General features: G+C 38.7%; 1 protein-coding gene across 1 annotated transcript in view; it reads right to left on the bottom strand.

Annotated features, from left to right (window-relative positions):
- The window catches only part of CFAP43 (cilia and flagella associated protein 43), a 100373-nt gene that overhangs the window by 56118 nt on the left and 19208 nt on the right, over positions 1 to 25047 (bottom strand). The window contains exons 5-10 of the mRNA XM_068961695.1: positions 24125 to 24275; positions 18736 to 18895; positions 11510 to 11577; positions 9733 to 9864; positions 4932 to 5048; positions 1939 to 2019 (exon numbers count right to left, since the gene is read on the bottom strand). Coding sequence (XP_068817796.1) covers positions 1939 to 2019; positions 4932 to 5048; positions 9733 to 9864; positions 11510 to 11577; positions 18736 to 18895; positions 24125 to 24275 — 709 coding nt within the window. The remainder of the gene's footprint in view (positions 1 to 1938; positions 2020 to 4931; positions 5049 to 9732; positions 9865 to 11509; positions 11578 to 18735; positions 18896 to 24124; positions 24276 to 25047) is intronic.

Consider the following 25047-nt stretch of genomic DNA (forward strand, 5'->3'; position numbering starts at 1 on the left):
CTTTTCCTTGGTGGCAATTATTTCTGAAACCCTAGTGATTTATATCTCACTCATGCTGCAAATTCATTGTGGATTGACAGGATCTCTTTTCCCCCAGGGTCTTTCAGGGAACAAAGCTGACAGAGGCTCCACCGATTAACAGGGGCTCGCAAAGAGTCGGACTCGACTGAGTGACTTTCCTATCCCTCCTTAGCCAGGAAGTGCAAGGTAAGTTCTGATTATACAAACCCTTAGGTTTGTATGTATCTCATCTGTAAAAAGAGGTGTGATCAGGTGAACTTTAAGATTTTTCTAGTTCTAGTAATTCTAACAGAAATGAATACATGTAAACCTTTGCCACACTGATTATGGAGTCTACACATATTCTTTTAGGTAAGAATTTTTATCTTTACTTTTTAGGATGAGTTTACCTATCTCATTGAATTATATATCTTTTGCATCTTGTATCCTCTTATATGAAATATGATGCTTCATCTTGCATTATTAATTGAGATTTTAATTTACAATAGAGAAGGATTGTAACTTTTCTCATCGAGAATTATGAAATATAGAAAAAAATGATAATTTAAGAAAAAATAGCCTTACCATTGTTTTGATCTTTTTATACTTTTAAAATATTATTTTATGTGCACCATGACCATGGTGGAAAGAATGGTATCACCTTATGGTAGGTTATGCTTAGGTTTAAGTGAGCAACTGTAGTTTGCCACCCAGCCTACATGCACCTTCCTTCTGGAAAATTTCTTGAATATCCTTTAAGAAACCATCTCTCTTCTATTTTCAGTTGAGTGGAATAGATCTAAGTCTCATTTCCAAGGCTGATTTTAAGCCAACTAGCATTGCTCATGCCCCTGTCCACAGTGATTAGTTCACGGGTGTTGTTAGGATATTAGGATATATTTATTAAGCCTTCTGAAAAGGAGAAACTTCTTTTCTCCTCCTCCTCCCATTGTAGGCGGTTTTCTTCCCTGATGATCTGATGTGAAGTTGGTATTTGTGCCATTTGGGAATCACACGAAGTCTTAGATGAAATTAAGACGTAGTACACAGACAGCAAGAAAGACAAGATCCTTGGTAATACCATTTGAGTTGCTGGATAAAGCCACAGCTGAGCCCAGAGAAGCTCTATTCTTTATAGTTAATTAAGTCAATAGCCCACACTTTTTCATGTTTGGCTCAAGTTGGTTAGAGTGGCACCTTTCTTTCATTTCTAACTGATCCCCTTGAGGTTAGATGGGGCCATTCACCTAGTCACAGCCAAGGAATGTTTCGTTTTTTATTAAAAACACTTAATCGCTAGTTCAAGACTCTCCAGAACTCTTCCCATCCCATGGTGTGCGTGCATGGTCAGTGGCTCATTCGCTCAGTTGTGTCTGACTTTTCGTGACCCTGTGGACTGTAGCCTGCCAGGCTCCTCTATGCATGGAATTTTTCAGGCAAGAATACTGGAGTGGGTTGCCACTTCCTCCTCCAGGGGATCTTCCCAACCCAGAGATCGAAACTTCCTGCATCTTCTGCGTTGTCAGGCAGATTCTTTACCACTGAGCCACGTGGGAAGCCCATCCCATGGTACTGAGGAGCTATTAATTGGTGGAGCCTCTGTTGGCTTTGTTCCCTGAAAGACCATGGGGGAAAAGAGATCCTGTCAACCCACAATGAATTTGCAGCATGCGTGAGATATAAATCACTAGGTTTTCAGAAATAATTGCCACCAAGGAAAAGTTTGTTCTTTCCTATATACCAATACAATACCTTATGTTCTACACTCTGGGGTGTGGAACATACTTTATACACAAGAATTATTCTAAACATATAAGGTAAAATACATTAACATCTCTGTAACAAGTATTTCCACAGACTGTTGACATGTGAACACAAGAAGGTAGGTTGGATTAGAATTCAATATTTTTTAAAAATCCATTTATAAGGCACACTTACTTGGATATTCAGATAAATCCTGCTAACACAAGCACCATCCTCTATACCCCAAACACAAACTTCCCCTGACTGTGTGAGTGTCTGTAAAAGAAAGAAAAATAAAACTCAAATGGAAAATAAGACTGCTACGGGACCATGTTCTAAATTTCTTTCTAGTATGTCAATCACTGATGATTGAAAATAAAATTTCATTTTATTTATGTGGATTAAAATTACTTTAAAATCTCAATGTTAATACTTCTGAACAAATATTAATTATTACCTTTCAGTTCAGTTCAGTTCAGTTGCTCAGTCATGTCTGACTCTGCAACCCCATGAACTGCAGCACTCCAGGTCTCCCTGTCTATTACCAACTCCCAGAATTTACTCAAACTCATGTCCATTGAGTCGGTGATGCCATCCAACCAGCTCATCCTCTGTCATCCCCTTCTCCTCCCACCTTCAATCTTTCCTAGCATGAGGATCTTTTCAAATGAGTCAGTTCTTCGCATAAGGTGGCCAAAGTGTTGGAGCTTCAGCTTCAGTATCAGACATTCCAATGAATATTCAGGAGTGATTTCCTTCAGGAGTGACTGACTGGATCTCCTTGCAGTCCAAGGAGATCTTCTCAAGAGTCTTCTCCAACACCACAGTTCAAAAGCATCAATTCTTTGGCGCTCAACTTTCTTTATAGTCCAACTCTCACATCCGTAATGACTACTGGAAAAACCATAGCTTTAACTACACGGACCTTTGTTGTAATGTCTCTGCTTTTTAATATGTAAAGTAATATGTAAATATGTATTTAACATGTATTGAATGCATATTAAATAATATTTAATATTTATTAAATGCATATTTAATATGTAAAGTAATGTCTCTGCTTTTTAATATGCTGTCTAGGTTGGTCATAACTTTTCTTCCAAGAAGCAAGTGTCTTTTAATTTCATGGCTGCAGTCACCATCTGCAGTGATTTTGGAGCCCAAGAAAATAAAGTCTGTCACTGTTTCCATTGTTTCCCCATCTACTTGCCATGAAGTGATGGGACCGGATGCCATGATCTTAGTTTTCTGAATGTTGAGTTTTAAGCCAACTTTTTCATTCTCTTCTTCCACTTTCATCAAGAGACTCTTTAGTTCTTCTTATGTTCTTAATATGTGTTGGTATAAATTTTTTTGGTATTTATCCTTCTAGTGTGCTCTCAGCTTCCCAGATCTGTAGTTAGGGGTCTGACATGAATTTTGAAAAATTCTCAGCCATTATTACGTCACACATTTCCTCTGCTCGTTCCTTCCTTTCTTCTCCTTCTGGTGTTCCTATTATGTGTATACTCTACCTTTTAAAATTGTCCCGTGTTCTTGGATATTCTGTTCTTCTTGATTCTTATTTTCTTTCTGAATTTCAGTGTTGAAGGTTCTTCTGACATTTCTTCAAGCTTATTGATTCTCTCTTCTGCAATATCCAGTCTATTGATGAGCCCACCAAAGGCATTCTTCATTTCCGTTACAGTGTTTTATATTTCTAATATTTATTTTCATTCTTCATGTTTCCATATCTCTACTTATATTTTCCAATCATTCTTTCATGTTGCCCACTGTTTTCATAAGACCCCTTAGTATATTAATCATAGTTGTTTTAAATTTTTGGCCTGATAGATTACAATATCTTTGTAATTATTTTCAGATACAACAATATCTGAGTCTGGTTCTGATGGTTTCTCTGTATCTTCTAACTGTTACTGTCTTTTAGTATGCCATATAATTTTTGTTAAAAGTTGGACATAATGTACTGGGTAAAAGGATATGAATTAAGTAGGCTGTAATATGGGGTTTTATGTTTATCTGGCTAGGAGTTAGGCTGTGTTTATTGTCTGCTGCAGCTGAACATGTCAGAAACTAAAACTGCCTCTAGTGTCCTTGTTTTTGGTCTGAGATGTGCAGATTCTGCCATTGTAATTCCCCTGGGTACTGGCTCCAGGCCTGGTTTCTACTTCTGGGTATCTGCTCCAGTAAGCTATGATTCTTTGCATCTGCCTGTCTGTCTCTATAATTTTGGGGGCAGTGGTTTCCCCTATGACCCCAATTCTCTGATGGGTCTGAGAGGAATGGTTGATTTTAAGTTTATTCAGCTTTTCTTTCCCCCTGATGTAAGGTTCTTTACATGCTAGACTGGAAACCCAGAATTCATCTTGTTCATTTTCCTTCTTTCACAGGATCAAGACTGAAAGCATTTTAAAGTAACTGCAACCTGATACAGTTTAAATTCTGTTTCTTGAATAGGAGGGAGTGAGTACATGATGTTGTGGATCAAGTATCTAATTCTAAACGTGAAAATCTTGTATTAAATTTTTAAATTTAATTCTTATCAGAGAATATCTGAAAGAAAAAAGCATATAATCAGAATCTGACAACTGGAAGAACTCTTAAGTGTTACCTATTCCATAGTTTATGTATCTTTTTATTAATATTTGCTAGAACTCCCAAAATCTTAATGGATTTGTTGATGAATCATATGGAAAGTGAATTATATTTCTTGAGATCAACTAAAGGTAAGCAGTTAATCATCAGAAAAAATTTTTCTTTCCTAAATGTAGAGGGTGGTTTTTTTTTTAAAGTAGATTGAATATATGTTTTATGCATGGCAACTATTTCATTTTCATTTTCAGATGGGGCTGGATCACTCTGAAAAAGGGTAAACACTAACAGTTTAATGAGTGTTGACAACTCACTAGCAATGAATGTGTTTAAAGATATGGCTTGGAAAGCTTGGATGGTGAATACAAACAGGATGGCTGTTAAGAGTTTAATTGCTTTGGTCATGTTCAGAGACTTAATGTCATGAAGTCACAATGTGATGATGTCATTTTAACTGGGGAGTAGATCTAACGATGGAACTGGCTGGCATTCCTACTGAATCTTCGAGTACACTCTGCTTCCTATTTGCAACAGGTTGCATGTGAATTTCCAAATCTCATCCTTAAATCCTATTGTGGAACAAAGACAATATTCCTTACCATGCAGTATTCATTTCCAGGTGTGATAAAGTCTGTCGCCTGAAATTTCCCATCACAAGCCTCTAGGACTTTTTCAAAGGTTGGCTCCTCACCAAAAGTATAAATAAAAATAGACCCCTGTAAATATACCAAAAGAGAAAAAAATAATGCAATTGTGTGTTCTGTTGAACAAATAGTTATTAAATGTTCACTGTAAGTAATAAGACACTGTGTGGGAAAATGTGATGGGAAAGTAGAGATAAACTCAGTAAGGCCCTGACTTGAGGAGCTTAAAATCTAAACACTTGTTTTACTGATTCTTGCATTCACTCATCAATTAAAATATTCAATAAATAAGACTTCTTTCCTCCATTTCCAGGCATTTGTTTTTTAGATTATAAAACATAATGAAGCACTTTTTCCTGACTTCAAAAATTATGTTTATTTATGCAGAAACTTTGAAGAATGTGGGAAACCAAAAAAGTTGTTGCTGCTGCTGCTGCTGCTAAGTTGCTTCAGTTGTGTCTGACTCTGTGTGACCCCATGGACAGCAGCCCACCAGGCTCCTCCATCTCTGGGATTCTCCAGGCAAGAATACTCGAGTGGGTTGCCATTTCCTTCTCCAAGGCATGAAAGTGAAAAGTGAAAGTGAAGTCGCTCCATTGTGTCCAACCCTTAGCGACCCCATAGATTGCAGCCCACCAGGCTCCTCTGTCCATGGGATTTTCCAGGCAAGAGTACTGGAGTGGCTTGCCATTGCCTTCTCCAAAAAAGTTGTTAAGATGAACTAAATTCTATCACATACTAGACCGTGATGGGTACTAATGAAACTTTAAAATAAAATTTTGTGAAACTTGTAGAGGTATGTCTGAAGCTGTTACTTTAAAACTTGTTTATCATTCTCAGGTTCCAAATTCACCTCTCCAAAAAAAAAAAAATCTATCCTGTACCTTATGCATCTCTGCCAAGTAACTATACTACGGTATGGTTACTAGCAATAAGAAGTCTGTTTTAAACTGATCACAAGTTCTTCACGTTTACTTGAGTTAAACATGAATGTTTTTATTCTTGTTTATGTAAAAAAATACAACTCTGTAAAGTCTAAACTTTGGTAGGTATTTACTGATTTTATCTTTCATTTATTCCTTCAACAAATATGGAGTGGACACACTGTGCCAGACACAGCTCTGGATGCGGGGGCTACATCAGAGGACAGAACAGACAAAAATTCCCTGCCTTCATGGAGCTTACATTCTACTGGGGGATTCAGTCAATAAATAAGATATCTAAATAATATATATTATAAGTTAAAGAGCAATAATTATAGAAAGAAAAAAAAATAAAGCAGGGAAAGAGCATATGACATGGCAAAATAAGAGGGTAGAATTCAAACCTGTGTGTCCAAGAAACACTTTACTGAGAAGGTGAGTTTAGGGAAAAGACCTGAAGGACATGAAGAAGGTATTCAAGTGGACTCTGTGGGGAATGCATTCCAGACAGAAGGAACAGCCAATGCACTCTGAGGGAGGAGCAAGCCTGGTGAGTACAAAAAGCTTACATGATGGCCAGCATGACTGAAGCAGGGTGAACAGGAAGACCAGTGGGAGATAAGGCCAGGGTGGGGAGTGGAGTCCACATCATGAAGAACCTTGTAAAGCATAGTGAAGATTTTGGCTTTTACTCAGAATAACATAGGCAATCACTCGAGGGCTCTGAGTAGCAGAGATGCTTTTCTCACCTTGGCTACTGTGTTAAATACACACATTTATTCTATTAAGTACTGAGAAAAGTATATTAAAATCTGTTGAGATTATGACTTTGCTTTTCCTTGTCATTTTGTCATGTTTTCCTTTATATATTTTGAAGTTATTTTATTTGGTACATATATATCTTAAAAGTTTATAGACTTCTAGTGAATTTAACCTTTTACTATTCTAAAATATTAATAAACTCATTTATCCTTAGGAATGATTTTTGCCCAAAAGTCTATTTTGTCTAATATTAATATATCTCCCAAGAGTTTCTTTTGGTTAGTGTCTGCATGATATATCTTTTCCTATCTTTTTATTTACTTTCAATCTTTAATTTGCTTTCAATGTTACTATATTTTTAAAAATTTACTTTCAATCTTATGCTTTAGATATGTCACTTGAAAACAGTGCATAGTTAGGTTTGGCTTTTTTTAATCAAATATGCTAATATTTGCCTTTTAACTAGATCAACTATTCTGTTTTGCTTTAATTGTAATTACTAGTATATTTGAGATTAAACATTACACTTTAATTTATGCTTCCTGTTTTCTTCTCAGTTGTTTGTATATCTTTATTTCTCTTTTCTTTTCTTCTTTTGGGTGGCTTTCTTGAATGCTTCCACTTTGCCCCTCTATTATGTGGAAATTTCATCTGATGTTTCAGTTCTTTTATGGTTACCTTACAGGTCAGAACACGTATACTTAATTTATAAACATCAGAAGAACTTAAAACCTTTCCTCTCTCAGCGGGTGAAAGAACCTACCTGCCAGTGCGGGAGACTCAGTTTTGATCCCCGAGTCTGGATGATCCCCTGGAGAAGGAGATGGCAACCTGCTCTAGTATTCTTGTCTGAAAAATCCCATGGACAGAGGAGACTGGCGGGCTGCAGCCAAAGGGTTGCAAAGAGTCAGACACAGCTGAGTGGCTGAGCACACAGCACACGCCTTTCCCTCCAGCTTCACATTATTGTTGTTGTTTTATACAGTCAGTCTTCACTTACATTTCTCCACACATTTACTACTGTTCTTCATTCTTTTTGCATCACAGTCTTTCCTTCTGGGATCATTTTCCTTCTGCCTGAAGAACATTCTTTAGAATTTTCTCTAGTGATGACGTACTAACAAATGCTCATTTCTAAAAATGTCATTTTTCATCCCTATACTGGAAAGTATTTTCCCTGGGTATAAAATTCAGTGATAGCAACCTTATTTCACTAAATCAGGGGTCAGCAAACTTTTTCTATAAAGGGACAACCAATAAACATTTTAGGCTTTGCAGGCCGTGTAGTCTCTCACAACTACTTAATACTATCATTGCAGTGTCAAAGCAGCAGTAGACGATACATAAACAAGTGGGTCTGATTGTGTTCCAGTAAAATTTTATTTACAGAAACAAGCAGGAGGCTGGTTTTGACCCAAGGGTCCACAGTTTGCTGACCCCTGAACTACATGGAAGATATCATTCTATTCTTTCTTTCTTATGTTATTGCCGAAGAAGTCAGCTGTTAGCCTAATTGAAAGTCCCTTGAAATAATCTGGTTTTCTCTCTGACTACTTTTAAGATTTTCTCTTTGTCTTTAGTTTGCAACAATTTCACACTGGTAAGTCTGGGTGTGTATATCTTTTTATGTATCCTGCTTGGGATTCACTGCACCTCCTGAAGCTGTAAATTCATATCTTTAATCAGTTCTGGAAAATATCTCCTTAAATATTGCTTCTGTCTGACTCTCCTCTTTGGAATTCCAATCAAGCACATGTTAGATCTTTTCACTATATCACTCATTTCTCTCACCCTCCCTTCTATATTTCATATACTTTCATCTCTTGGGTACGTTCTGAATAACATCTTCCAATCTATCTTCATCTGTTCTCTCTTTGGCTGTGTCCAGTCTTCTGTCAGACATATTCATTTCATTTTTACTTTGTAAGTATATTTTTCTTTTGTATGATTTCTATTTGTGTCTTTCTCCCTTCTCTTAGGTTACATTTTTTATTGTTTTCTGTCCTCCATAGATACTTCAAGTTTTTCATTTATTAAAACATCATTAACACAGTTGTTTTAACTTCTGGTAATCACAGAAACTTAAGTCTTTCCATATTTTAGTTTCAATTTCTTTTAGGCAAAAAATCATTCAATTTTACTTGTAATTTATCTAAAATCATTGCCCAACAATATAAACTGCTATTCCTGACTTAGGAGTCTTCCTAACAGTATAATTCATGTGGGCATTTGATTTTATCCTGCATTTATTTCCCTCCCTTCTTCTCTTACAGAACCTATACTCTCCTTAGCGAACCACCCATTACCACAATCTCAGTTTATGTTTGAGTAGATGACAAAGGATGAGATCGTTGGATGGCATCACCAACTCAATGGACATGAGAATGAGTAAACTCTGGGAGTTGGTGATGAACAGGGAGGCCTGGTATGCTGCAGTCCATGGGGCACAAAGAGTCGGACACGACTGAGCGACTGAACTGAACTAAACTGAGATGACCCTACCTAGGCTCCAAGGTTAGACGTGTGACCTAAGCCTGGTCAATGAGAGCTTAGAATCCCTCTGGACATAGTAATGGACTCAGGGGTAGAAAGGTGACCCAAGTTAGTATAATAAGTCCAGGTTACAGGACATTTTTTTCCCAACTGGTATCTTTCTACTAAGGTCACCAAGACATTTTTTCCCCAACTGGTATCTTTCTACTAAGGTCACCAAGAGGAAAAAATATAAAACTGAAGTTTCAGGACGTTCTTTTGACACTATCTTCATAGAAAGGGAGGAAGTAGAGAGGAAACAGAGCTAAGATATGGCAGAAAAACAAGGCTAATAGCAACACGGGAGCGCCCAGATTTATATCAATTCCTTGCTTGCTTTCAGTTATATATACACAAAAAGAAGAAACAACACTCAAGTGTTTCCTGGACTTTTAAACTGGCTGATTTTTCATTCACAAGCTAAAGAGTCCTGACTAGTAATGGATCATTATACAGCACATTCTGCCCTTCATTCCTGTCATGCAATGATGATAATAATAATATCTGAAAACTTATCAAGAAATCACCATCTAGCATACCTTGTCTGTCTGAATCAGCAACATGCTGTAACTAGGAGAAAACATCAAATGTTCCACCGGCCTTTCAACCTCAAGAAAATCCTCTACTTTGTAATTTGTATCTTTAATAAGTAAAGAATACACAAAGCCATCCTAGAAACCAAAAACAATGAGATAAGTGAAAATTAGTCTCAGTCCATGCATAGTATACTTTCCTCATCAAATCAGCTAAGATTTATTGATTAGTATCTACTGTTCATTTTTGGAAACATCATCTATGTTTACATTATCTAGAATGTTCTGTCTTCATACCTTTATTTAGCCAATTTTTAACCATGTTTCCTGGTCAGTTTTTAATTTTATCTTTTTTTCTGACTCATTTTCATTTACCTAAAATTTTACTAATCTCCCCTTTCTTTGAACTTCTTTAGTATTTATCACCTTACCACATTCTTCTTGATAAAGGACGTGGGGTAGATGAGGCAGGGTTTACTGTGTGGCTGGTATTCAGCAGTCTCCTTACTTCAAAGGACCTTAGCCTTAATGTATGTTCTTTAATCATTATTGTGTGCATTTCTTAAATCTCTAAATGACTCAAAGGCAGGGAGTGTGCTGTTTATTTCCTTTGTATTCTCCTTTCAAGTTTTTCACACAGTGCTAGAAACAGGGCAAGTATCCAGTGAAAATGGGTTGGTTAAATGTTGATCAGTAAGTTGTAAACAGTTTTAGGTTAATTTAACTACTTTCAAGAACTAAAGTTATTTTTACAGTAATGAAAAGATTTTGGGCAAACTCAGGCATCATTTCTAGGTTAGACCCCCTAATGACTAAGAGGTATTTGTGAGATGGCTTGGTTCAGACTTGGGACCTGGGGAAAAACGTGCAAGGTGCTTTCTCCAAGATCATCATCACTCTCCATCCCTCACCAGAACAGATGCTCCAAGCTTTCCTTTAAACTAGATTAAAAAAAAAAAAAAACAAAAACAAAAATCCCACCAAGGGTGACTTGAAAAGGACAAATGCAGACTAAATGTAGAAGGAGGTAGTCCATTGCAAGGTTGGGGAGTGGAGATTATGAACTAAATGTAGGTTTATGAACTCCAGACTGCTTCCTGTTGGTGGAGCTTTCATTCTGACAGCATTTTGCAGCTGCCCTTAGGTTCCTAGAAGTGTGATTTGTGGCAAAAGAAGAGACGAAGCTAACAGTGGTTTGGGACAGCTACCAGTAGACCAGAGATTTTACTGTAGGTCAAACCTTGATTACAACCACATGGAAAAGTAACATGGTCTGGCCCGTTTTCTTACTTAATGAAGCTGTGTGCCCTAAAAAATGAGAAAGAACTTTGGAGTTTACCATGCTTGGGTTCAATTTCCAGCTTCTCCACTTACTGGTTGGTGAACTCTGGAAGACTTGACTCCTTTGAGTGTGTGCGTGTACGTATGTTTTGGGGTGGTAGATTTTTAAATTTTATTTATTTGCAATAAGACAGACATATGATAGTTCACTATTATGTTTTCTATAATTTTGTATATATATATAATTTGTAATAAAAGGTTTTACAATAGCATCCCCTGAAAAAACAATTTTAATTAATAAACTGACAGAACTTGATATCACATATTATGGTTCATCATAGTAAATGCCAGTAAATAGAAATTTTGTATATTTTATTTTTCCATTTGACATGTTTTTAACCATTTTAAATTGAAGTATAGTTAATTTATAACATTGTGTTAGTTTCATGGGTTTATATATTTTTCTTGAAAGCAATTAATTTTGAAGAAAAAAATACATTACAATTCCAGAAGCAAGCACGCCTCCCTTCTGATATGCCATGGTGACTGGACTGAGGAGATTTCTTTCAACTTTGGGAAAGAAAAACAAAGTGAAACAGGTGACAGATAATTACAAGTGCCATATAGAGTGATTAGTCTCACTTGCTTTCCTAGGGCTATTCATTTCTTTGTAATTCCTTTTTCTACAGATCAACTTCCTATCAGAATACATGCTATGATGCCTCTCAATAAAGAATAAAAGCTACTTTGCAATGGTTATTGATGATAATGATAAATTAATAATTAATGATAAATCACACAAAAAAGACAAAAATGATATTATTATTAAACTGTATACTTAAGATTTGCATATTTTATGGTGTGTAAATTTGTACCTCAATAAATAAAACATGGTGGATTTTTAAAAGTAAAAATAAAAAAAGATTTATAAGATCTTTGTTATTAATAAAATATTGTCCTGGGGGAATGTCATAAAAAGCACACTAGCTTTTATGTAGATAAACTGCAAGAACTACAAGATCAAAGGCTCAGAGACACCTGCCAGACTTTTATTTATCGCATACTACCTGCTCAGCATTTTGCCAGATGCTAAGACACATAGTGCCCTCTCCTCCAAAGACTGTTCACCTCCCAGTAGCTTCTTCTCTTTAATCCACCTGCCACCAGAATCCATTGCTATGAACCTGGCCTAGTCTAGATGCCTGCTGCTTATAGCTACTCCTTTCCTAAACTATGGATAATTTATGTCTGCAAGCACAGTTCCAGTTGGGGGTACATCTCCACTCAGCAGTTGATGTCATTCTACTGTCAGATAGATTAGGTATAAACACCTTAGTCAGATTCAAGGTCAGATGTGGTATCACTTAGATGTCCCTTTATCACCACAATTTCTGCATAACACTTGATGCTCCAGACAAACTGGACAACTTCTTGTTTCTCAACCTTCCCCATGTTTTCTCGTTTACATGGATACCATTGTCCAAAATTTCACCTACCCTCATCTCTGCCTGTGAACCTATCCTTTAAGGGCTATTTCAAATGCCACCTACAACAGGACTTAATTTGGCATTTTTCCCTCATCTGAATTCCCATAGAGCTTTATGACGCTTTCCTCACATCTTGATTTTTCTGGCTGCAATTATCTGTCAACTTGTCTTATTCTCTTTAATAAAATATAAATACCTTGAGGCTATTGATTATGAGATTATATATTTGCCACCTATATCAACTCAAAGGCAGCAGTGTCCTCCACATTGTAGAAGACAGAAAACATTTATTTGGAAGTATTTTAATATATGCATCATGAAAATGATAAGAAACAGTATATAGGATGGAATTAGTGAGCAATAAAAGACTACGTACAGGGACTTCCCTGGAAGCCCAGTAGTTAAGACTCTCAACTTTCACTGCAAGGGGTGCAGGTTTGATCTTTGATTGGGGAACTAACATCCCATATACTGTGCAGTATGGCTAAAAAAAAGACTATATACAACTAAGTCCTAAACTGTATAAAATATCATAAAATAGGAATTTGGAAATGAGAAATACTGTTTATAATTCACTTTACAAACACAAAGAGGTGCCAATTTACCCTCTAGCAATCTCTGGGATTAAACTATAGAGCCAAAGTTGAAGTCACTGTTCCTAACTTCAGAGTTGATGACTAGTGGGAAAGACAGTCTTATTTAACTTATATGCAGAGTATATCATGCAAAATGCTGTGCTGGATGAAGCACAAGCTGGAATCAAGATTGCTGGGAGAAGTATCAGTAACCTCAGATATGCAGATGATACCACCCTTATGGCAGAAAGTGAAGAAGAACTAAAAAGCCTCTTGATGAAAGTGAAAGAGACTGAAAAAGCTGGCTTAAAAATCAATATTCAGAAAACTAAGATCATGGCATCCAGTCCCATCACTTCATGGCAAAGAGATGGGGAAACAATGGAAACAGTGACACACTTTATTTTGAGGGGCTCCAAAATCACTGCAGATGGTGACTGGCAGCCATGAAATTAAAAGATGCTTGCTCCTTGGAAGAAAAGCTATGACCAAACTAGACAGTATATTAAAAGGCAGAGACATTACTTTGCCAACAAAAGTCCATCTAGTCAAAGCTATGGTTTTCCCAATAGTCATGTATGGATGTGAGAGTTGGACTATAAAGAAAGTTGAGCGCCAAAGAACTGATGATTTTGAACTGTGGTGTTGGAGAAGACTCTTGAGAGTCCCTTGGACTGCAAGGAGATCCAACCAGTTCATCCTAAAGGAGATCAGTCCTGAATATTCATTGGAAGGACTGATGCTGAAGCTGAAACTCAAATACTTTGGCAACCTGATGCAAAGGGCTGACTCATTTGAAAAGACCCTGATGCTGGGAAAGATTGAAGGCAGGAGGAGAAGGGGATGACAGAGGATGATATGTTTGGATGGCATCACCAACTTGATGGACATGAGGAGTTTGAGCAAGCTCTGGGAGTTGGTGATGGACAAGGAGGCCTGGCGTGCTGCAGTCCATGGGGTCGTAAAGAGTCAGACACAAATGAGCAAATCAACTGACTGACTGGGAAGGACAGTCAGGCACAGGAGGCATTATATTTTGATAACAGCAGAGGATGAGGCTCTAACAAAGATGTGAGTCTGATGGAACCCCAGATGGGGCACCTGAGTTTGCCTGTAAGTTGGAGTGAGGACACAGAGGCTCCACAATGGATAATTTCACTAGGTAGAGAGGAAGACATGGCATCCTAGACAAAGGTAACTCCCAATGCCTGCAGGCAGAATTTAGAGAGAGTACAGGAATGATGAGAACTTCTATGAGGCTCAAGTGGGAGAGCTGAAACTGGAATGACAGGCCAGAAGAGAGACTTATTCTATAGAGAGCTGAGGGATGGCATTGTGAACATGAGACCAGAGGGTGGCCCAGGCCCGGAGAGTCCAGGTGAGAGTAATGGGAAGAGTGAGGTGGGGGGAGTGTGGCAGGCTGGGGTAGGAAAGCTGAGCCTAATGGCTTTACTTTCACAGTGGAGGGTGAGTCAGGAAACAGGAGAGGGAGTATATGAAGACGTGTAGATGGGGAAGACTTGCTGTAGGATGTGGCGTGTGAGCTGCAAACTGGAGGATTCAGAGTGAAAGGTGACAAGGGAATGAGCTGGCTGTGAAATGTCTGTGAAATGATGGGAAGAAATGACTGGCTAGATCAGAAAACTCATAGTGAGGAGTAGTCAGAAATAATATTAATGGTACAGGTAAGAAAAGATCAGAGAGGGCTTGAAATTAAGCCATAGTCATCCTGGAGTTGTTCCATGCCCAGTTCTAACTGTTGCTTCCTGGCCTGCATACAGATTTCTCAAGAGGCAGGTCAGGTGGTCTGTTATTTCCATCTCTTTCAGAATTTTCCACAGTTTATTGTGATCCACACAGTCAAAGGCTTTGGCATGGTCAGTAAAGCAGAAATAGATGTTTTTCTGGAACTCTCTTGCTTTTTCCATGATCCAGCGGATGTTGGCAATTTGATCTCTGGTTCCTCTGCCTTTTCTAAAACCAGCTTGAACATCAGGAAGTTCATGGTTCACGTATTTGCCGGGAGCCAGTGTGAGGAATTCCACCTGTGACAAGGTCATGTGGCAAGAGCTCTGATGGCAAGGCTAATCAGACCTCAGGTTTTCCCCCTGGAATTTCCCGAGCATCCACCCCCCCAGAAATAAGAATCTGCCAGCTTTTGTGCTCTGCTTCTCCACTTTTCTAATATTCTCTGGAAAAAGTCCACTCAGGGTTTTAGTCTTCTGCATTTGAAAGGGGTGTTTCAGTTAACCCCCCTCTGCTCTCTAGCTTGCCTAACAGGTTCCCTGTACCTCTTACAGCTTGTGAATTGCTTACAGCCCCTCAACCGCGAGAGGCACAAAGCTTGAAAGCATCTGAAAGATACAGAGCCTTTTCTAAAGAGTTAAAAATTATATTGGTAGAGGGTTTTCACTGTTGACTCAATGACTGCTGCCAGGCCTCCATATTCTTTATCTTTTAGGCACCTGGAAGGATGTTACTCAATGTAAGCAGGATGTAGAAAAAGATACATAGTAGTTTTGATGTTAGCAACACTAGACTTTTGAGTTAATTGCTTCTCTTTTGCTGTAAATCACTGTACTCCCTCTACTTGTTACAAGTTGCTATCTTTGCTGTGTAAGAATGTAACTTTACTTAGTGCTTTCTGAGAGTGGCACCAGACCTTGGGAAGATCAACACAAATAAGTCTTCTGGTTGACAAATCCTTATCAGAAAAAAGGCTGTAAAATGTTAATTGGCCCTTTTGGCTGGAAGATGATGTAAATTACCTAAGACTTGTGTATACAATTAGGTATACAGAGAGAAAAGCCTGGTTTTGATAAGAGTTTAGACTGTTAATGCTGCACAGCTTTGTGTTACCCATTGATCTCCATGTTTTATCTAAAGTACAAAAGGCCTTCTGAACAATAGAGGACGGAGCCAGCCGCTGGACTGGTTTCCCCCGTGTCTCTCTCTTTCCTCTCCTCTTCACTCTAATTTCAGGCTGAATTCCCATCTGGGGCGCGGAGGCTCGCCAAGTCTACTTACTTGCCCTGGCTGTTAAGACCCGTGCGAAAGGGAGCCTAAGGCAAGGCACCCTTAGATATTCAAGCGAGTGCCGGTGGCCCAACGTAGATGGTGCAAATTCCTTGTCTGGAATTTTATTGGCCTTCCACGTAATCCAAGTTATTCAGCCCTCTTCCTCCACTTAATTCTCCTACTACACTATTTCTTCCTAATCTAATCTTATATTAATAAATAAGTTTTCCTCGCCAACTCCATCTACCCTTCGAATTCCCTGGATCCACCGGGGCTGGACCCCGGCACGTATTGCTGAAGCCTGGCTTGGAGAATTTTGAGCATTACTTTACTACCGTGTGAGATGAGTGCAATTGTGCAGTAGTTTGAGCATTATTTGGCATTGCCTTTCTTTGGGATTGGAATGAAAACTGACCTTTTCCAGTCCTGTGGCCACTGCTGAGTTTTCCAAATTTGTTGGCATATTGAGGCCATATGCAGGCCAGGAAGCCACAGTTAGAACTGGACATGGAACAACAGACTGGTTCCAAATAGGAAAAAGAGTACATCAAGGCTGTATATTGTTACCCTGCTTATTTAACTTATACGCAGAGTACATCATGAGAAACACTGGGCTGGAAGAAACACAAGCTGGAATCAAGATTGCCGGGAGAAATATCAATAACCTCAGATATGCAGATGATACCACCCTTATGGCAGAAAGTGAAGAGGAACTAAAAAGCCTCTTGATGAAAGTGAAAGAGGAGAGTAAAAAAGTTGGCTTAAAGCTCAACATTCAGAGAACAAAGATCATGGCATCCGGTCCCATCACTTCATGGGAAATAGATGGGGAAACAGTGGAAAGAGTGTCCGACTTTATTTTGGGGGGCTCCAAAATCACTGCAGATGGTGATTGCAGCCATGAAATTAAAAGACTCTTAACTCCTTGGAAGAAAGGTTATGACCAACCTAGATAGCATATTCAAAAGCAGAGACATTACTTTCCTGACTAAGGTCCATCTAGTCAAGGCTATGGTTTTTCCAGTGGTCATGTATGGATGTGAGAGTTGGACTGTGAAGAAGGCTGAGCACCGAAGAATTGATGCTTTTGAACTGTGGTGTTGGAGAAGACTCTTGAGAGTCCCTTGGACTGCAAGGAGATCCAACCAGTCCATTCTGAAGGAGATCAACCCTGTGATTTCTTTGGAAGGAATGATGCTAAAGCTGAAACTCCAGTACTTTGGCCACCTCATGCGAAAAGGTGACTCATTGGAAAAGACTTCGATGTTGGGAGGGATTGGGGGCAGGAGGAGAAGGGAACGACAGAGGATGAGATGGCTGAATGGCATCACTGACTTGATGGACGCGAGTTTGAGTGAACTCCGGGAGTTGGTGATGGACAGGGAGGCCTGGCGTGCTGCAATTCATGGGGTCGCAAAGAGTCAGACATGACTGAGTGACTGAACTGAACTGAACTGAACTGATCCTTGAGTTAAACATGGAAAATGGTCAAGAGGGGCAGTGTTGATGTATGGCAAAACAAATACAATATTGTAAAGTAATTAGCCTCCAATTAAATAAATTTAAATAAAAAATAATAAAAATTAGAAAAAAAAGAAAGAAGGGCAGTTTGGCAGGGATGGGATGCCTCGTTTGGGTCAACTATGGATTAAGCTCAATAAATCAGCTCTACGGTTGCTGCAGAAATCAAGGTGTGAAAGAATAAGAAGCATTAGAGTGGAAAGTGCATTGGTCAGGTTGGAGATCTTGCCCTGGTGAGACTCCCTTCTCAAAGTGTCTACATGTAGCTTCACACAAGGTGATACTGGCTTCTCTGACCCAGGCCAACTCTGATGGGACCAAGAGTGGACACTTGATCTAAGGAGAACAGATCAGATTCTCTCAGAAATGCTAGTGAGGCAATGGAAAGTAATTTTCAAGATGGCGGTTGGTCCTAAAGGAAAGTCTCGTGGAGAAAGAGTTACTGTGGAAGGCAGGGAAGGGCATATTAGCTGATTAAACAGGCAGATTATGAAGAGGGCTTCCCAGGTGGCGCTAGTGGTAAAGAATCTGCCTGCGAATGCAGGAGACGCAAGAGATGCAGGTCTGATCCTTGGGTGGGGAAGACACCCTGAAGTAAGAAATGGCAGCCCACTCCAGTATCCGGGCCTGGAAAATTTCATGGGCTGAGGAGCCTGGTGGACTACAGTCCACGGGGTCACAAAGTGTCGGACAGAACCGAGCAACTGAGCACCTATGTATGCAGAAGGATACAGCATAGTATGAACTTGGACTCTGAGGTCTTATTGTCTGGGTTCAGGTGTCAGCTCTATAGTTTACTAGTTATGTGAATTTGGGCATGTTTCTTAAGTTCTTAATGCCTCCATTTCTTCATCTATATCATGAAGATAAAAATGTATTTCCTTATGAACTTGTTTTAAGGATTATGTGAAATATGTATATAGAGGGTAGAAAGTCTAGAGCATAAAACACTTAATAGCTAAAAGAAACATCCAGAGGACTTGGTAACTAACTAGAGGATAAAGAAGAAGGAGGAATCAAAGATGTCTCTAGAAAGAGAAAAATACGGAACAACACATCCATTGTCAAGTGCAAAACCATCACCAATGGCTACACTTCTGGGAAGATGAAGCAAAGCAGTTTCTTACCCCTTGGTGGTCCGTCTTCTATCTTATTAAGCACAGTTACCTTCAAGTTTTCTCCATTAACCATTAAAAGGTGACCCTCTTCACAGCCAACGTACAGGTCACTTGTTGGAGTCCAGCAGTGCATAGTCGGGTGAAGCAAAGAATACAGATCATCTTTAGGCTTCAAGGAAAGATTTAAAACCTTGTGTTAAGACAACAGTCATGGCTTAAGAGCCAGAGAAATACTCAACAAAAACAATTTCCAAGATGAAAACAAATTAATATGTCTACATGCATTTATTGGTCCTGCCCTTCGCCCAGAGCTAAATGAACTTCTTCCTGCTCCATTTCTCTCTCTGGATTTTAATTCCCTAGGAAAAATATTAGGGGTTTTTGCCAACATATTGAGAGTTCTAGTGTCATAGGTTTTTTGCAAAAGTCTTGAGTAATAATTTGTACGCTGTTTCTTGGTGGACTTTTTGATATCTTGGATCTAAGAAAGCCATTGTTTAGCGAAAATCACATTTGAGGAAGATTTGGGTCAACCTTTTCTTTTCTGGTTCATGGCAGGGGGCATGAATGTGATTTTTCTATGGAGTGGTTGGCCTCAACCCTCTGCTTAGTTCTCTGTAATGGAGAATGAGAAGAGGACCCCCGGTCTGGTTCTCAATGCCTCTCTAGTTCATGAAACATCCTACCTGACTTTGATTCCATGGAAAACTCAGAGAGAAATGCACAAAATCTATGGAATGTACCTAGAAGAAAAACTGGCTTTGGGAACTAAAACTAAGGGTCTGTGGCAAAATTTTCCTGTAAAGGACTAGGTAAAAAATAAGCTTTGTGGACCACATAGGTCTCTGTTATATCCCTTTCTCTTTTTTTTTTAACACTTAAAAAATATGTAAAAGAACAGTCTTAGCTTGCTTGAAGTCACATAAAGGCAGGTGATAGTTTGCTGATCTCTGCCTTAGATGATAATATCTCAGTATTATGTCCCCTATAGCTTTAAACACTCTGTCCACCAGGAGAGAGGCCATTCCCCCTTTCTGTCCACACAGAGGAGGCCTACTTGTAAGTCCTGGACCACCTGGCTATCTTCCCAGAGGTAAAATATTCTGGACACGTGCCCTCACCTCTGCCCCCCAGAGCACTGATTAAGATTCTGAATTCAGGGTCCTATAAAGTAAAATAGCATGGCATTCTTTCCTTTCTATTTAAACAAGTCAAACATACTACACTTTACTTTTATTTATCTATTTACATATTTGTTTATAACAAAACATTTAGTACTATCTTGGGTTTTTTTTTTTAATGCTATACTATATTTAGAATTGCATTAGCTACAACATAACGTCTTTGTTTTTTTTAGGCATCCTTATAGCCAGAAGAACAGAAAACATTTTTAATAAGCTAATGGCCAAATTAATAGAATTGTTATATTCTTTGAGAGATCCATATTTATTTCATTCATTTATTCATTCATCTACCAAATATTTACATATCATGCACTGTTCTAAGCACAGGGATGCAGCAATGAACAAAACAAACAAACAAACAAACAAAATCTACCCTCATGGGACTTAATCCTGGTGAGGGAAAACAGAGCAAAAAGAAATTAAGGAAAAAGAATTATATATACATACATAAATAAAATACGTGTTGAAAGTGCTGTGAGAGAAAAATAAAGCTGGGGAAGTTGGAATAGGTCTCGTGGTGGGGGAATATGGTAAACCCATGTAAATAGCCATTTTTTCCATTCAAAACTTGATCATGCAGGCCACCATTGTAATAAATACTCAATTATTTAAATAGCATATATTGCTCTTTAATTTAGGAACGGTAAAGCAGGTGTAGCCCTGCCAAAGTAATTATTCTACTGGATTCCCAACTGATACAAATTTTTGCATATTAGTATTTCTACAAACATTTACTGGGTGTTGATTATATACCATGTATTGTACCAGAGAGATCACTTGTATTACTAAGATTATCCCTTTTCTCAATAGGACAATCACCTATTGAGCGAGAAGTAGTATCAACATCAGAATCAGAAAACATGGTAGTTTATAGCAGAAGAGTATTTAAATATTACAAGAGAACCTACAGGAAAGCAATTTGTTCTTCCTGATGGAGCGAAGGAAATGGACAGAGAGAGAATTGTCATTTGAGATGGATCATGAAATATGAAAGCATAAGTGATTCATATATAGAAGCACTTCTCATTATAAGTTTTTTAAAGGCTAGGTCATCTTGTCATCTTTAATGTATGGTTGGTCTATTTCATGCCCTCATAGCCTTGAATCCTTAGAAAATAAAACTTGAGTCACAATTTAGCCACCCAGTGGGCATAAAAAAGGGACAAAATCACTCAAAAGAATTAAACTGTTGCTGATCAATGACGTTTTTGTGGTATCTGAGATTTGACTCAGAGGGAAAAGAGTTACTGACTACCATTATTTAACCTTCATAATTTAAAAGTTCCCTGGTTGTCTTGATGACATTTGACTATAAATCACAAAAAGAAAGACTCTTTCCTAGTATGGCAATGAACTTGAAAATTTTTTAAAAACCACACATATCTGGTTCTCATAATTTTAGTGAACATATATGCCTCAGAGGGTGAGGATTAAAACTTGGAATTTTCTTGCCTTAGTATATTAAACTAGTACTGTGTGCAGTTTTATTTAAGATAAACCTGGGCTTGTCTTCCTATTATTTTTTTCATCAATAAATATGTTCTGTGCCATTTAAAAATAAATGTGATATTACATGGTGTAAGCAGAAATAATAATTTTCAATTATGGAAATTGAAAATTTTAAAAGAAAAGGTGCCAACAAGTGTTTAAAAGTATTTGTTGGTAACACCATATCCTTGGTTAGTCCTCTGGAATCAAACATTTTGATCACTTGAAGACCAAACATAAAATACTCGAGCCCAACTTAATATTGCTTTAGAAAATGTAAGCATCTGAATATGTGTCAGAATACTTGAGCTTTAAGAGGAATTTCTATTTAGCAATTTTTTTCAAGGTCGCTGGAAAAAGAAAACTGGACACTTCAGATTAAATTCACCGTCTTGGATACAATTTCTGCCCAGATAACATCTGCCTTTGATTTCCCCCATGCTACTACTGGATACTATTTCTAATGCCCCAAATAAGTTGTATAATGTGATCCTTGCCCATTTAAAGACCTATTATGTGCTTTTCTACTGTTAGCTACAAGAGAGATAAGGGGACTATTTAATATTTGTAATTTTATAAAAATCCACATTTGTCAATTTTTAAGACCTTTAAATAGGTCAAATCCTTACTAATTTCTTTGCCATTGGTACTGGGCCACAAGAAACTTCATTCAAAGGAAGAGAATCAAGACATTTGAGATCGAAGTTTAGTTACACTTTCACGTGTATAGACATTACTCAATATGTTAGCAATGTTTTTCACCTTATTTATCCATAAGATGAAAGAATTAAATAGTGTCAAAATTGACTTCTAATTTAAATGTAAAATAAATGGCTTTAGTAACAGTCCCTGTATAATTTAGAGATGTCAAACTTAAATATTAAATTTCTGTTTTCAGGAAAAAATTGCAATGTACTGAGTTACAAAAGTCCTAGGAAAGCAATATGTCTGTTTATTATGAGCATTTTTTAAAAATGGTAACTCCATATTTAAGTATTTAAAGAAGGCATTTCTGTACTGTTAAAAGTATAGGCATTTCCTGTACTATTAAAGAATTAGCTATTTTCTATAATTTGAAAAAGTGAATAATCGTCATCTTTTAGAGGAAATACTAAGAGCATACAATCTTTTCTCTTACTTGACATTTTTTAAATGATAAGAACAATTGCCTGAGTTTTAAATGCTTTATGTAGGATCCATGAAGTTGGTACACAGGGTGAATGATGCGGTTGAAATAGTTGAAAATGTGGCTTCTTTGGTATCAAAAACTAAACATAGAAACGTATTTTCCAGTTGTAAATCTTGAAGGCTGAGGTGTTTGTTTTTACTCTGCTGCCCCACTGTGGCTGAGTGTGGTTGCATTTCCAAGGTAAAGACTTATACTATTAACAGGAATTAGTTATCTTCTGTAATCAGGAAAAGTGAATAACTGTCATCCTTTAGAAGAAATACTATAAGCATACAAATTTTGCTTGCCAGAGACTTTTTCATAAACCAATTATCACATGGAACTATTTGAAATATCTGTAGCCTAACGCTCTGCAGTGGTCAGAAGCATTTGGGAACCTCTACTTCCGTTCTCCTTGGCTTGGAGCTTTCACACAACGCAGGTTCCAGAGGCGCAGCAGAATCCAGCTCCTTACTTTCACCCCAAAGACCCTGCAGGTGTCACTCTCTGCCCCCGGCCTCCTTCTTGACCATCACTGTGCCTTACTCCCCAGCTCCCTATTCACTGTGCTCCAGCCACAGGATTCTCTTCTCAGCTCAAGAATACTGAATTCTCTTCTCTCCCAGGGCCTTCGCGCATGCAGTGCCCTCTGCCTGAACACTCTTCACCCTGCTTATAGCAGGAGGAATGCCCCCTCGTCCTTCAGAGTCATCCCTCCAGAGGCCTGCCTTGAGCAGCATGTTGATCTCTCCCTCCCCTCCACCCCCATCTCCCATTTATCCTTTTATAACATTTGCCACATTTTGCAACGATTTACTGTATCTCTTTACTTTTGGTACTGACGTCGTTGTCTCTCTCCCTAATAGAATGGATGCTCTGAGAGGTAGGCCTATGCCTGGTTGGTCACCACATAACCCTGTTGTCTAAAACTGTGCCTGTTTTACACAAGGAGCTTGATAAGTATCTGTTGAATGAAAAAAAATGAGTAACTGTTGGCAAACTCCCTTACGAAACTTTCTTCCACTGTTTTCCAGGGCCTCATTCTCTCCTGGATTTTCTCCTATTTCTGTGACTGCGCCTCCTCAGACTCTGCTTCTTCCTCCTGTCTTTTGCAGACATTTTCGTCTCTGGCTGTCTTCCCTGACACCCTCTCTCTCCTTTCCCTCACCCCCTACCCATTCCCCCACCCCATGCTCCATGCTCCCACTATCCTCTCTGCAGTAATGACTCCGACTTATTTCATCTCCAGCACTGCCTTCTCTCCGACGCTAGGTCCACGTTGCCCGTGTCCACCTGGCATCTCCACCTGGATGCCACCCAGCACTCCAAAGTCAGTATGTCCAACTCTGAAATCACAGCTGGGCCTCCTGCTTCAGTTAGCAAGGGCCATCATCTTCCTAGTCACTCAAACTCAAACTCAGAGCTCCGGAGCCTTCATCTCTCATGGTCTCCAGGGTTAGTCTGTAATAAAAACCAGGAAGATCCTCTCTCTCTTGCCTGTCTCATGGGATGGTCATGAAAGCCAACAGGCACACAAGGAGAGGGGCCAGGTCATTACCCTGAAAGTTTCTGCCTCTTCACCCACGAGTCCGGCAATGGCTGACACAGGGAGCACAGGTCCATAGATAGGGTCCTTGGGCAACGACTGGGGAAAAATGACATCTGTCTCATTAAAAAATGATCCATCTTCCAAAGGCAGTTTTACTGACCTGTAGGGGCAAAAAAGAGGTCAGAATAATCAGATTAACAGAAATGAGTCACTGATGGAACTGCTTCATATAAGTGGTAAGCAAAGTGGGAGGTGTCACAACTCATTAAAAAAAAACAACTAACAGAAACCAGATAAAAGAGTAGATTTAAAACTATTTATCGTAAAAGGACAGATAATACACAGTCATGAATCAAGTACACAGGGATTTTTCAAACATTTTAAAAGTTAGTGTCCAAAGCAGCAATTGGAAACTTCAACGCTGCCAGGGGTTAGGCTGGTGCTGTGTGACCGGGTGGGACTGCGGCAGATGGGAAAGTATTTTCCCTCCTGTGAAAGAGTGGAAAAAATATATATAGGGTCTTTACCTAGTTTCCGGGCACAGAGTTCCTGAAACTCTTATAAGTTCCTAAGTGCGTTAGGAGCTTCTTTTGTTCTATTGAGGCGATTCTGGGTGGGCTCCTGAAAGGCTCCTGAATGGGTACTGCTCACCAGAAAGACCAAGCCATGACTAGAGGCTTGGAAGTTTCAGCTTCTACTCCCATCTTCCAGAGAGAGCAGAGGAGCTAGAAATGGAGCAAACTGATCATGTAATGGTAGGGAGTCGGGAGAGCTTGCAGGTTGGTGAACACGTACACTGGGAGGGTGATGCGGTCTAACCAACTCCCAGAAATGGGACAGAAATTCCTTCATTCAAGACCCTCCAAGACCTCACCCCATGTGTCGCCACCTGGCTGCTCGTCTGCAGCCTTCATCATATCCTTCAATAAACT

The sequence above is a fragment of the Capricornis sumatraensis genome, chromosome 23 (genome assembly GCF_032405125.1).
Source record: "Capricornis sumatraensis isolate serow.1 chromosome 23, serow.2, whole genome shotgun sequence".
Classification (NCBI taxonomy): Eukaryota; Metazoa; Chordata; class Mammalia; order Artiodactyla; family Bovidae; genus Capricornis; species Capricornis sumatraensis.